Genomic DNA, 9988 nt, shown 5'->3' with positions numbered 1-9988 from the left:
AGAAGAGAGAATAAATTGAAAGTGTCTTGTGGTCGAACTTTGGTTTGGGGGGGGGGGGGGGGGGGGGGGGGTCAACAAATGGGTTTTAGAAAAAATGCCAAAGAATTTATGTAGATTTTTCATACAAACAAATATTTATAAAGATTTAAGGGTGTTATGTCACACCCCATTTCCCTTAATAGGTCCTCCACTGGTTTTGCCATTAGTTATATAAGTATAAGTTTTACATGATTCAGTTGTTACATCACGTATTCTTGGAACACTAATTCTGTGTTTTTGTTTGGTATGTTATCTTTTTCTATCTTTGTTTGACTGAGTAGTTGAATACTTTACTTGGACCAATGCTAATTTTTTTTCCTTTCTATGTCTAGTATCGGCCGGATGAATATGAAAACCCGAAGCCTAACAGAAACTAAAGGCCGCTTGTGAAAAAGTTTAAATACAAAATTGCATGATGAATATCAAATCTGTTACCTATAAGCCACAACTCAACGTCTTTACTATTATGCCAAAGAGAACTATTTTCAAATGAATGCCGATAAATTATATAATTTTCTGTTGGCCGGAAGCTCAAGCTTCCATCGGTTGGTATCAGGGCCGGCACTGTCTGATGGGGACCAATCCACCAAGTGGAACAAGAGGTTGCAATGTTCTATTCCATGATATGTTGTGAAGGGCTATAGAAGCCTGTTGGATAAATACATCTAAATTGCACCATGCACCATTCTGTACCCTTGGGCTCCATTTTGGGCTTTCCTATTAATTGTGTGCGACGAAAAAAAGTTTTTAAAAACTCGATCGTTAGATTGGGCTAATACATGGGTCAGATATATACGAAGACCGTAAAAGTCCACACGAGAGCCTCTTCTCGATGGCAGACCTGAATAATATCCTGAGAAATAAATTAAAAGACACCAAATTTTGAAAAGACAACAAAAAAAAGAAAGAAAGAAAAAGACAGCGATCGAACAACCACAACACAGTCTCAAACAGCTAACTAACTAACCCTAAGTTTCTGTTTCCGCGTTTTAACCATCTCGAGCCATGAGCCACTACAGATCGTACACGTGGCTTTGATCGCGCCACACTCTCTCTCTCATTTCTTCTGATTATTATATATTTAAAAAAATCCCAAAATTTTTAGCCCTTTCTTTTCTCTCTCTTATCATCATCTCCTGTCTCCTTGCTCTGTTCTACCGCCGTCGCCGCCGTTCTCCCCTCCGCCAGATTCACTTCTCTCCTCCACCGCCGGGACTCATTACCTCCTCCGGTTGCAAGGTTCGAAAACCTTTATATAGGTGTGTATCTATTGCTTTCTTTTCTATTCATTCGTTCGTGTAGCTTGAATCTTATTAATCTCTATTTACTAATTTAGACTTTGAATCTCGGATTCCTTTGAAATGAATTTGCTAATTTCAATATGTTGATTAGCCTCCCCAGATTCAAAGTAAGGTCTCCGACTGATTTGTTTCATCATACAAATCGTTTCTTCTCTTTTAACAGTTTGGTTTGAAGTTTCCGGACACTGCTGCTTCAGCTCAATCAATGCTGATTGACCTGGAGTTGAGAAGCTTGCCAGTGTAATAATAATAATAATAATATCTCAACGAGCTTAATAGCTGAAGATTAGGTCTTTAAATCAATGTCGGAAAGTGATATGGCCATCATTAAACCAGAGGTAAGTATAATCTTTTTTTTTTATATTCACTGTATTTGGACTTTGTTGTCATAAATCATTTACTACAAAAGACTTATGCTAGTTATCTCATGGCTCAATTAATGTTTAGTGAGGGATAAGACTGTTAACAGTCTACATCTTGCATCCTATTTATTTTTTAAGTTGTGATTAGTCTTTAGTTTTCATCATATGGGTTTTAACAACTTAACATAACCTAGTGGTTGCATCATGTATTCTTATAATACTTGATGTGTTTTTGTTTTGACTGTTACTATTTATATTTTTGAATGTCTAGTTATTTACTTTAATCTTGGAGTAATTCTTTTTTTTTTTTCTGTGACATCAACACAGATGATGAAATCCTATATATGGCTTGAAACATCTGATGGATCAATCCAACAAGTAGAACAAGAGGTTGCAATGTTCTGTCCCTTCATATGCCACCAAGTGCTACAGAAGGGTGCCGGATCTTCCAAGAACAATGCAATATCTCTTCCACAGAAAGTCAATCCTGCCATGTTAAGCTTGATTTTTGATTACTGCAGATTCCATCAACTACCTGGACGTTCTAATAAGGTTTACTCATTGTCTTTCAACTAGAAACAAATGGTGACATGATGATAATAATAATAATAATCTTATGAGCCTTTTTTTCATGGAGTTTGTAATTACTATTTAGGAACGTAAAGTTTATGATGAGAAATTTATGAGGATGGATACAAAGCGGCTATGTGAGTTGACCTCAGCCGCTGATAGTTTACAGTTGAAGCCTTTGGTTGATCTTACTAGCCGTGCGCTTGCACGGATTATTGAGGGGAAAACCCCTGAGGAGATTCGTGAAATATTTCATTTACCTGATGATCTTACTGAGGTATGTATTCGTCTCTTCTAATGATGTTACATTCCCATCTGCGTCTTTATTTTAAACTTTTTTTTGGTATGATGTATCAGGAGGAGAAGTTAGAGCCTTTGAAGAACACGATGGATGATCCACGTATACGACTTTTGAATAGGTTGTATGCTAAGAAAAGAAAGGAGTTGAAAGAAAGAGAAAAACTTAAGGTTTTGTTTAGCATTTACTTGAAATTTAGTTAAGTAAACTTTTGCAATAGCTTTATATTTTTTGGTATTTCCATGGCAGAGTATAGAGGTTGAAGAACATGTGGACGAGCGTTCTGTGGATGACCTTTTATCGTTTATTAATGGCAGAGGTACTTTTCGTATCTTCATATCTCTCCATGATGCCATGTTACCACATATTGGTTCATGTATTGAGCCTACTTTGATGCTTATATTAGCACTAAGCTATTTTAATAAGGCTGGTTTCTGGTTGCTGAGTGCCTAGTATGAGATTCTCACTGTCTTGTGCTGTAATCTCTTAGACTATTTATTGATCAGTATCATTGTCTTGTGCTGTAATCTCCTTGTTGATATCTTGGGTTTGTCTTTTGCAGATCACAAAGTGGTAAATACTTCCAAGAGCAAAAAGAAGAACAAGAAAAGGAAGGAGCATAAAAATGGAACATGCAAAGTTTCCAATAAGGTTTAAACTAGTTTCTCTCTGACTGCTCTTTGTTGGTAGTAATCAAGTATCTGAGTGTGTTCCTTGCTCTTAGGATTCACATAATTTACATTCTAAGCAACGAAGTGTTGATGAGACTTCGTCCAGCTTGGGAGGAGTATCTAACTTACATAATATTGAAGATGATATATTTTCAAGGAAGGCTGAGTTTGAAGATGGTTATATAGATGATGAAATTGATCCAGCTTTGAAAGAAATGCTTGATAGGTAAGTGTAGCACTTGTTAGTTTAAAACTATTCATTGTCTGGTCAAAGAAATGCTTCCAGTGATATCCTCTAAGTTAAATAGTATATAATAAATGGTGAGCTTCATGTAAATTACAGGGAGGTAGAGGATTTTGCTCGGAGACTGAACTCAAGTTGGGTTCTATCAGTAGGACAAGAAAGGCAGCCTGTGCACTTTTCCATTAACGGCAATGGGGACACAAGGCGATTGACAGGTACACACAGTTAATCTCTGCATCTAATGTAACATTGTATCATAAAGGTGATGCTGTACCATACTGTTGTGTCTTGGATATAGCTATAGATGACTGATGGAAGATTGTTTGGTTTAACTCCGTTTTGAACATTGAAGGTCCAGCTGCAAGACACAAATGAAGCTGATGTTGACGCTAGCCTAATGGCTGGAACAGTTTTGGTGGATCTCCACATTTAGATTTGTAAGCAATTAGAGAGAGTGGTGTTGCGTTTCTCCTGTAATGTTTTTTTCCCACAGTATGTTTTCTTTTTGTTTCTTCTTCCTTAATCCTAGAGCCTAGGATGCAGTTTTGCTCTTCTTTTTTTCTTAATGATCAACCTTTGTATACCACTTTTAATTCAGAACGGCTGAGAAAATCAGCTCGTTGGTTACATTTTCTGTATTTTCTTAAACTAAAGAATAATAATATGAAGTTTCTTTAAGTCATCACAAGCCTCTTACAAGCTGAGAAAAGAAAGCAAGTCAAAGCAGCTTAACCTCACAGGAACGGGTTATACAAATATTACAAGTATTTACAGATGTGATAAAAGATCTTTGCAGCTTTTATGCTCCTTTTCTTCTTTTTCTTTTGTAGCTTTTCAGGAACTGGATGGTGGGGTCACTCACACTGTTTGTGGTTCTGGATGGCACGCTTATGCCAGAGTTTGGTGGAGTGGATCAGGATGCTTATCATGCCTAGTCCCATCCCCGTGCACTGGTGAATCAGAGCAATAATAAGGAACAAAAGAAAACAAAGAAAGGATTATCTCTTTATTCAGGATATTATTAGTGCGTGCTTACAGGTAAAGAGGGAGGAGGAGATGAGTGGTTTGATTTGTCTTCAGTTACACTTGGTGAAGCCTCAGATCCTCCAGAGTATGACAAGGTACCAGCAGACCGAGAAGAGCTGGTTCTTGATGTTCCTTCCTCCTCCTCCACGTCGCTTTTCACCTTTGAACTTCCACTCAGCATATCTGAATTGGAGCTGCTTCGCGAGGACACAAGCCGCTGAAAGTCGGATAATAGAGCTGAGAGAGCTCTCACTTCATCCATTCTACCTTTCCTACATTTATTGTACACATACATGTGTCAGTAATAAAGCATCTACTAATGTTTCTGTATATATAGCTACTGAAAAGATAACAACCTTGTGTGGATGAGATGTCCTTTGCAGATAAACCGAATGCAACAAGTAGGAGATGCGTGTTGGCACACAAAGATGGCTTTCCTCGACCTCAGTTCCTCCATTTTCCTGCAAGTTGATCACACACCAATGTCAGATTTAAAGATGACTAAAAAAGAAACTGGTGAAGCCTAAGACACAATACGTTGAATAGTGTTTGTCTGCAGCTGCTCCCATTATCAACTTCCTGACTTTATTCTCATATATCATCTTCACAATCCCTTTCTCTATGGAGTCCATCTCAACGCACAGCTTCTCTGCATGGACCTGCAAAAACAAATCTCCTTAGAAATGACACATACTTCATATCTCATGAGTATATGTATTAGCTGGCATTTGGTTTTCGGTTTGGTTCTTTCAGTTCTAGAGGGTTAGGATCTATTCCGATATTTAAAAAATTTAGTTCAGTTAATTCGGTTTTCGGTTCAGTTTAGGTAACAAAGTTGGGAACGGCTAATATTCAAGGTAATTTCGGATCCCATTCGGTTTACTGAGGCAAATTCTGAGGTACTCATCAACACATACCCCTTTCTTCAGGCAAATTCTGAGGTACTCATCAAGAATTTTCTCTGTTTTCGCCTTTTGCTTTTCTCTGTATGATTTCACTAACTCTTCATCTACCGTTGCAGCATCAAATCTGGTACCCACTGTGGAATAAAGAGAAAAAGAAAGATCAAACCCACTGACTCTTTGGATTTGTAGTGAGGGGTTAAAAAGACTTACAAAGAGGAATCATATGAGGAGGTTGGTGAACAAGAACGATGCAGATCTTGTTCCCTTGGGAGTTATCTATTGCCCATGTTAGATTTGACTTGTTCTTGGCAGTTTCTCTCCCCACGGCAACATATATTATCTCCTCCATCACTGCTGCTGCTTCTTCTTCTTTCTCCATGTTCTTCTCTTTTGAGAAAAGTGGTTGGAAGAATGGCTGGTTCGTTTGAGACAAGAAGCTGTTGTTTTCCCAAATGTTTTAAATAATGTGGAATCAAGAAAGAAAAAGATTTGATGAACGCATGTGTCATCCCTCTCTGGTGTAACTCTGTTCTTTCGAATATTCCATCTGGAGTTTTGTATTATTATCTCTTGTGTGTGTGTGTTTTTTAACTTCCATGCCCTTTGAGGGTCAACGACCTAATCAAACTCCAGAAGGTAACAATATTTTCAGGACCCTTTCGTGCCTGTTTCCGAAGTCAAATAGTGTGATGGTTTCTTAATTACATTACGACCTCTCTGAATATTCAATATTTGTCTTCTTTCTATCAAAATGATTCCCTCTAATTTGGTTTTAAAATATACTTCAACGATTTGGTCATAAGTTTTATATCATATTCCCACCATATGTCAAGGTCATATTTATTCTGTTAATTTAATTTTTATAAAGCTTACATAAAATTAATACTTAGTAATTTATAATTTAGAAAGACGATAATATAATAAAGAAAAATATTACAGAAGACTGATTCATACCAAGTACCAACCAAACACCGGCTAGTGATAGGACAATGGGTGAATTATTACAAAACATCAAAAGTCATAACCATATATATTAAAAATTAAAGTCTCCAACCGAGCTCGGGTCTGGTTCAATGTTTTAGGAGCTTGAAGCTTGAAGCCATTCTTGGATTGCAGATCGAAGAGCAAGATTTGGAACCAAACTCGTGTGAGGAAGCCTTTTGTTTGTCATTGGAGAAGTCTCGTGTCCTCTATTAAACCAGCCGCGTATGGCTTCTCCTTCATATGTAAAACCATCTGCTGCTACATATGGATCCTCCATCACTTCCTACAAAACATAATATGGTCTTTTTATGATTATAACATTTCGATCATTCCAATGTTTATATTTTTTTGGTAATCTTTCCAATGTTTCTTTTACCTGTGTAATAGGACAAATGAAGTACTGAGGCGGTTCAAGGTCCTTAGAGGGAGATGCTTCCTCTTCCTCGCGCTTACTCTTCAGCTTTGAGACTTCACTAATCTCTCTCTTCAACTCTTCTTGTTCATCTCTAAGTCTTCTCAACACTTTCATTGATAAGCTATACTTTCCTTGAAGGTTTGTAATCACCATATTAGACTCAGCAACTCGTGCCTCGCCTTCTGATCTCATCTTTTCCATCTCTTCGTTGGCTTCCTTCAGTGACTTCTCTATTTCTTTCCTACGCTTCAACTCATTGAGATACAAATTCTCCGATTCTTTAGCCTACATTAATTGTCATAAATAAGAGTTAGAAAAATTTATCCCAAAATTTAAAGAAATATGTCAGATGAACTTATTTTTATACCCTTTTGATTGCATCAGATGCAGCTTTTTCAGCTTCCTTACGCTTAGACACCTCTAAGCGTGTTTCCCTATTTGAAGTGGCAGCTTCTATGAGAGCTACTTGGATCTGAACATCATCTTTAGCCATACTCGAGCTTGCAACCCTTTCAGTTCCTTTAGTTATCTTGGATTGAGTCAAGGAACTTGACGATGTACCTTCAGCATACAAGTTATCTCTTCTTGTAGCTTCTCTGCATCAACATTAATTATACCAAAAAAAAAACAATTGTGTAGTGTGAATCACAAGAAAACCTCAAAGACCATAACTAATCAGTGACTAAATTCCACTCATAATTGGCCAAACCTTGTACATATTAGGTATCCATTGCAGGTGAACCATATATGACACTGGCGCTTCTCTGCTAATGTAAATAGCTTTCTTGGACTTTAAGTCTCTCATGCTCCTGCAAAATCAAGAAGTCTTTACTTGATCAAGAAGTCCATACCTAAGATAGCAAAAAAGTTGACTCTATGCTAATCAAACCACTTACATTGTATAGTTTCTATCAGCTGCTGCTCCCATGACAAGCTTCTTAACCCCACGCTGAGATATCAGTTGGAGGATACCTTCCTCTACTGAATCCATTTCCATATATATCTTCTCTGCATTGACCTAATTAATTCACAAAATTTAACTTGAAGGTCAAGAAACCAAAACATCTTTTGCACAATCATAAAATATAGGGATGATAAAGATAAATCATACATGCATTTGCCTGCATATATTAAGGTACTTGTCCAAACTATTATGAGCTTTCTCCTTTTCTTTTCTATAAAGCCGCAGCTTCTGCTCGTGGAACATCTCTCCCGCTTGAAATGTAGAGAACACAAGATTCAATCATTTTAACCAAAAATATCTATTAAATTTGCACAAACAATTGCTAAGTGATTCAAATATACTTACGGGCTGAGATCTGCATCGGTTGATGAACATAGACGATGCAAAACTCTCTGCCTCTAGTGTTCTGTATCGCCCAAACAAGACTGGACTTGCTCTCAAGATCTCTCGCTACCACTGCTACATAAACCTTCTCATCCATCACCATCTCTGTTTTGCTAACCACCACTGGTTCACTTCTATCGCTGCCACACAATCTTAAAGAGCCAACCAATTTCACCGTTTCTTGGATCGGAATCTTTAACGTCATGGTCACTCCTTTCCATATAGAATCACACAATGAACGAGGAAAAAATACGTAGGATAAAGATTTGATCTAACACATTACTTGATGAGCCATGCTAGTCACACCCATAGAAGTTATATTTAAAGAGAAGAGGAAGGTTTGGATTATAAATCACAACACGTTACTTAATCACGTATCCGCGTTGACACGTTCCATAGCCTTATCACAGAAGGTGAAATGAATAAAGTATATTAGAATAATGGATAATTGTTTTGACTTTCAAACATGACTATCCAAGAATATGATGAATGTGATAGTTTCTGTGTATGTCAAGAGTAATGTCGACATAATGAAAGCGATATCAAAACTTCAAACATAAGTTAAGACGATTTCAGGCGTATCCTACAGAACTAGTGTCGTCAAAGCTGCGTATGCATGCTTACTTCAGCTCTTATTTTTCATTTGTTTTACGGTTGTGTCCATGAGAGTTAACCGCTTAGTAACGACCTGGTCTTCTTTGCCGCGTGATAATTAGTCTTAATCTATAAGATCTTAATGAAGATCATCAAGGTAACTTCCACAATTCTAGATAATCTAAAGAAATAGTTATTTTATTTCATGTGAAAGAGATAGTTCTGATTACTTACAATTTAATATATGTACAATTTCCAAGCAAAAACATCACCAGTGAGATCATCATTTCAAAGTTAAATAAATTACACGACCAATGTCTAGTATAGAACATGTCTTTCTTATTACAACAGAATCAAGATAAAATTTTAAACACAAATCTACGCGAATAAAAGTAAGTTAAACGTAAGTGAAAGTGAAAACCTTTTAGTTCAATGTTTTGACTAAGGTTCATTAGTAAGAGATTTGAGAGTTCAAACCTTAGAAAAATGAAAATTATGCAGATCATAGAGAGAAAAAAAATCACAAGAGATCTACCATTGAACATAAATTTTATAGGACGGTTCGGAGTGGTGCAGTCAGACGTGATTCTCATATCGTGGTAGAATTGTCGTCTACATAGTCGTCTATGTAATATTTCTCATCGTTGTAATACATAATTAATCAGATGTTTGAAAAAACATAAGTGAAATCACCAATTCAAAGTTTAATGTATCAATGTACATAAAATGTTATTCACATTTGGAAAATTTAAACACAAATCTACACAAGTTAAAACTAGCCCTCTAATTACGTAGACTCTACAAGAATGTGGTAAATGGGCCAAGCCTCCGGAGTATGTATTTTTTCTCCTCAGCCCATATACGGGGCCGTACGGGACATGCTATTAGTAGCATTAAGCCTTCTGAACGGACAAAATTGCTACTGAGTTTTATGTGTCGAGTGTCGACCAAGAAAGATCTTGCATTTCCATAAGTATACTTTTATCATGAAGTTTTTTTCTGATTAACCTGGAGTATTCCAGGTCCATAAAGAGGCATTGACTAATCTTCCAAAAAGATGTGCAAGGGATAAATCCTTTCTCTGGACATTCAAAAGGAATTTAAAGTATTAATCCATATCCGTGTTATGTAATTAGGATAATTGTCATTTAGTTTCGCGTAGCAGATGGGTTGAAACATATTAGCATTCCAATCCCGCTTCCTTATCACCCGACCACAATCACCCGGTGAA

General features: G+C 36.8%; 3 protein-coding genes and 1 long non-coding RNA gene across 5 annotated transcripts; 2 read left to right on the top strand and 2 right to left on the bottom strand.

Annotated features, from left to right (window-relative positions):
- The first annotated feature begins 994 nt into the window (after positions 1-994).
- On the top strand, positions 995-4167 carry LOC106411796 (SKP1-like protein 21). Of its 2 annotated transcripts, none has more exons than XM_013852623.3 (10): positions 995-1278; positions 1504-1678; positions 2030-2254; positions 2358-2549; positions 2630-2740; positions 2820-2889; positions 3133-3221; positions 3295-3467; positions 3585-3700; positions 3838-4167. In XM_013852623.3, exons 2-10 carry the CDS (start codon positions 1643-1645, stop codon positions 3858-3860), a joined length of 1035 nt encoding a protein of 344 aa, XP_013708077.2. In that variant the 5' UTR covers positions 995-1278; positions 1504-1642; the 3' UTR covers positions 3861-4167. The 2 variants fall into 2 exon arrangements, with proteins under 2 accessions (XP_013708077.2, XP_013708076.2); XM_013852622.3 differs by having other exon boundaries at positions 996-1298.
- Positions 3905-5863, bottom strand: LOC106411797 (U-box domain-containing protein 33-like). The gene is made up of 6 exons (XM_013852624.3): positions 5627-5863; positions 5429-5550; positions 5049-5170; positions 4868-4972; positions 4522-4783; positions 3905-4435 (listed from the first exon to the last, which is right to left on the bottom strand). Exons 1-6 carry the CDS (start codon positions 5793-5795, stop codon positions 4340-4342), a joined length of 876 nt encoding a protein of 291 aa, XP_013708078.2. The 5' UTR covers positions 5796-5863; the 3' UTR covers positions 3905-4339.
- Positions 4779-6060, top strand: LOC125578503. The gene is made up of 2 exons (XR_007316603.1): positions 4779-5452; positions 5533-6060. It is a non-coding gene; the product is annotated as an uncharacterized LOC125578503 (long non-coding RNA).
- A 246-nt stretch (positions 6061-6306) lies between these two features.
- On the bottom strand, positions 6307-9069 carry LOC106414475 (U-box domain-containing protein 36). The gene is given in 8 exon segments (XM_013855124.3): positions 6307-6683; positions 6777-7100; positions 7183-7411; positions 7525-7569; positions 7571-7624; positions 7712-7833; positions 7927-8030; positions 8125-9069. Coding segments are annotated over 8 exon segments (1311 nt in total). The 5' UTR covers positions 8369-9069; the 3' UTR covers positions 6307-6494.
- Between the last annotated feature and the right edge of the window lie 919 nt (positions 9070-9988).

The sequence above is a fragment of the Brassica napus genome, chromosome A9 (genome assembly GCF_020379485.1).
Source record: "Brassica napus cultivar Da-Ae chromosome A9, Da-Ae, whole genome shotgun sequence".
Lineage (NCBI taxonomy): Eukaryota > Viridiplantae > Streptophyta > Magnoliopsida > Brassicales > Brassicaceae > Brassica > Brassica napus.
The sequence above is the reverse complement of the archived record's forward strand: the minus strand, read 5'-3'. Positions and strand labels throughout refer to the sequence as shown.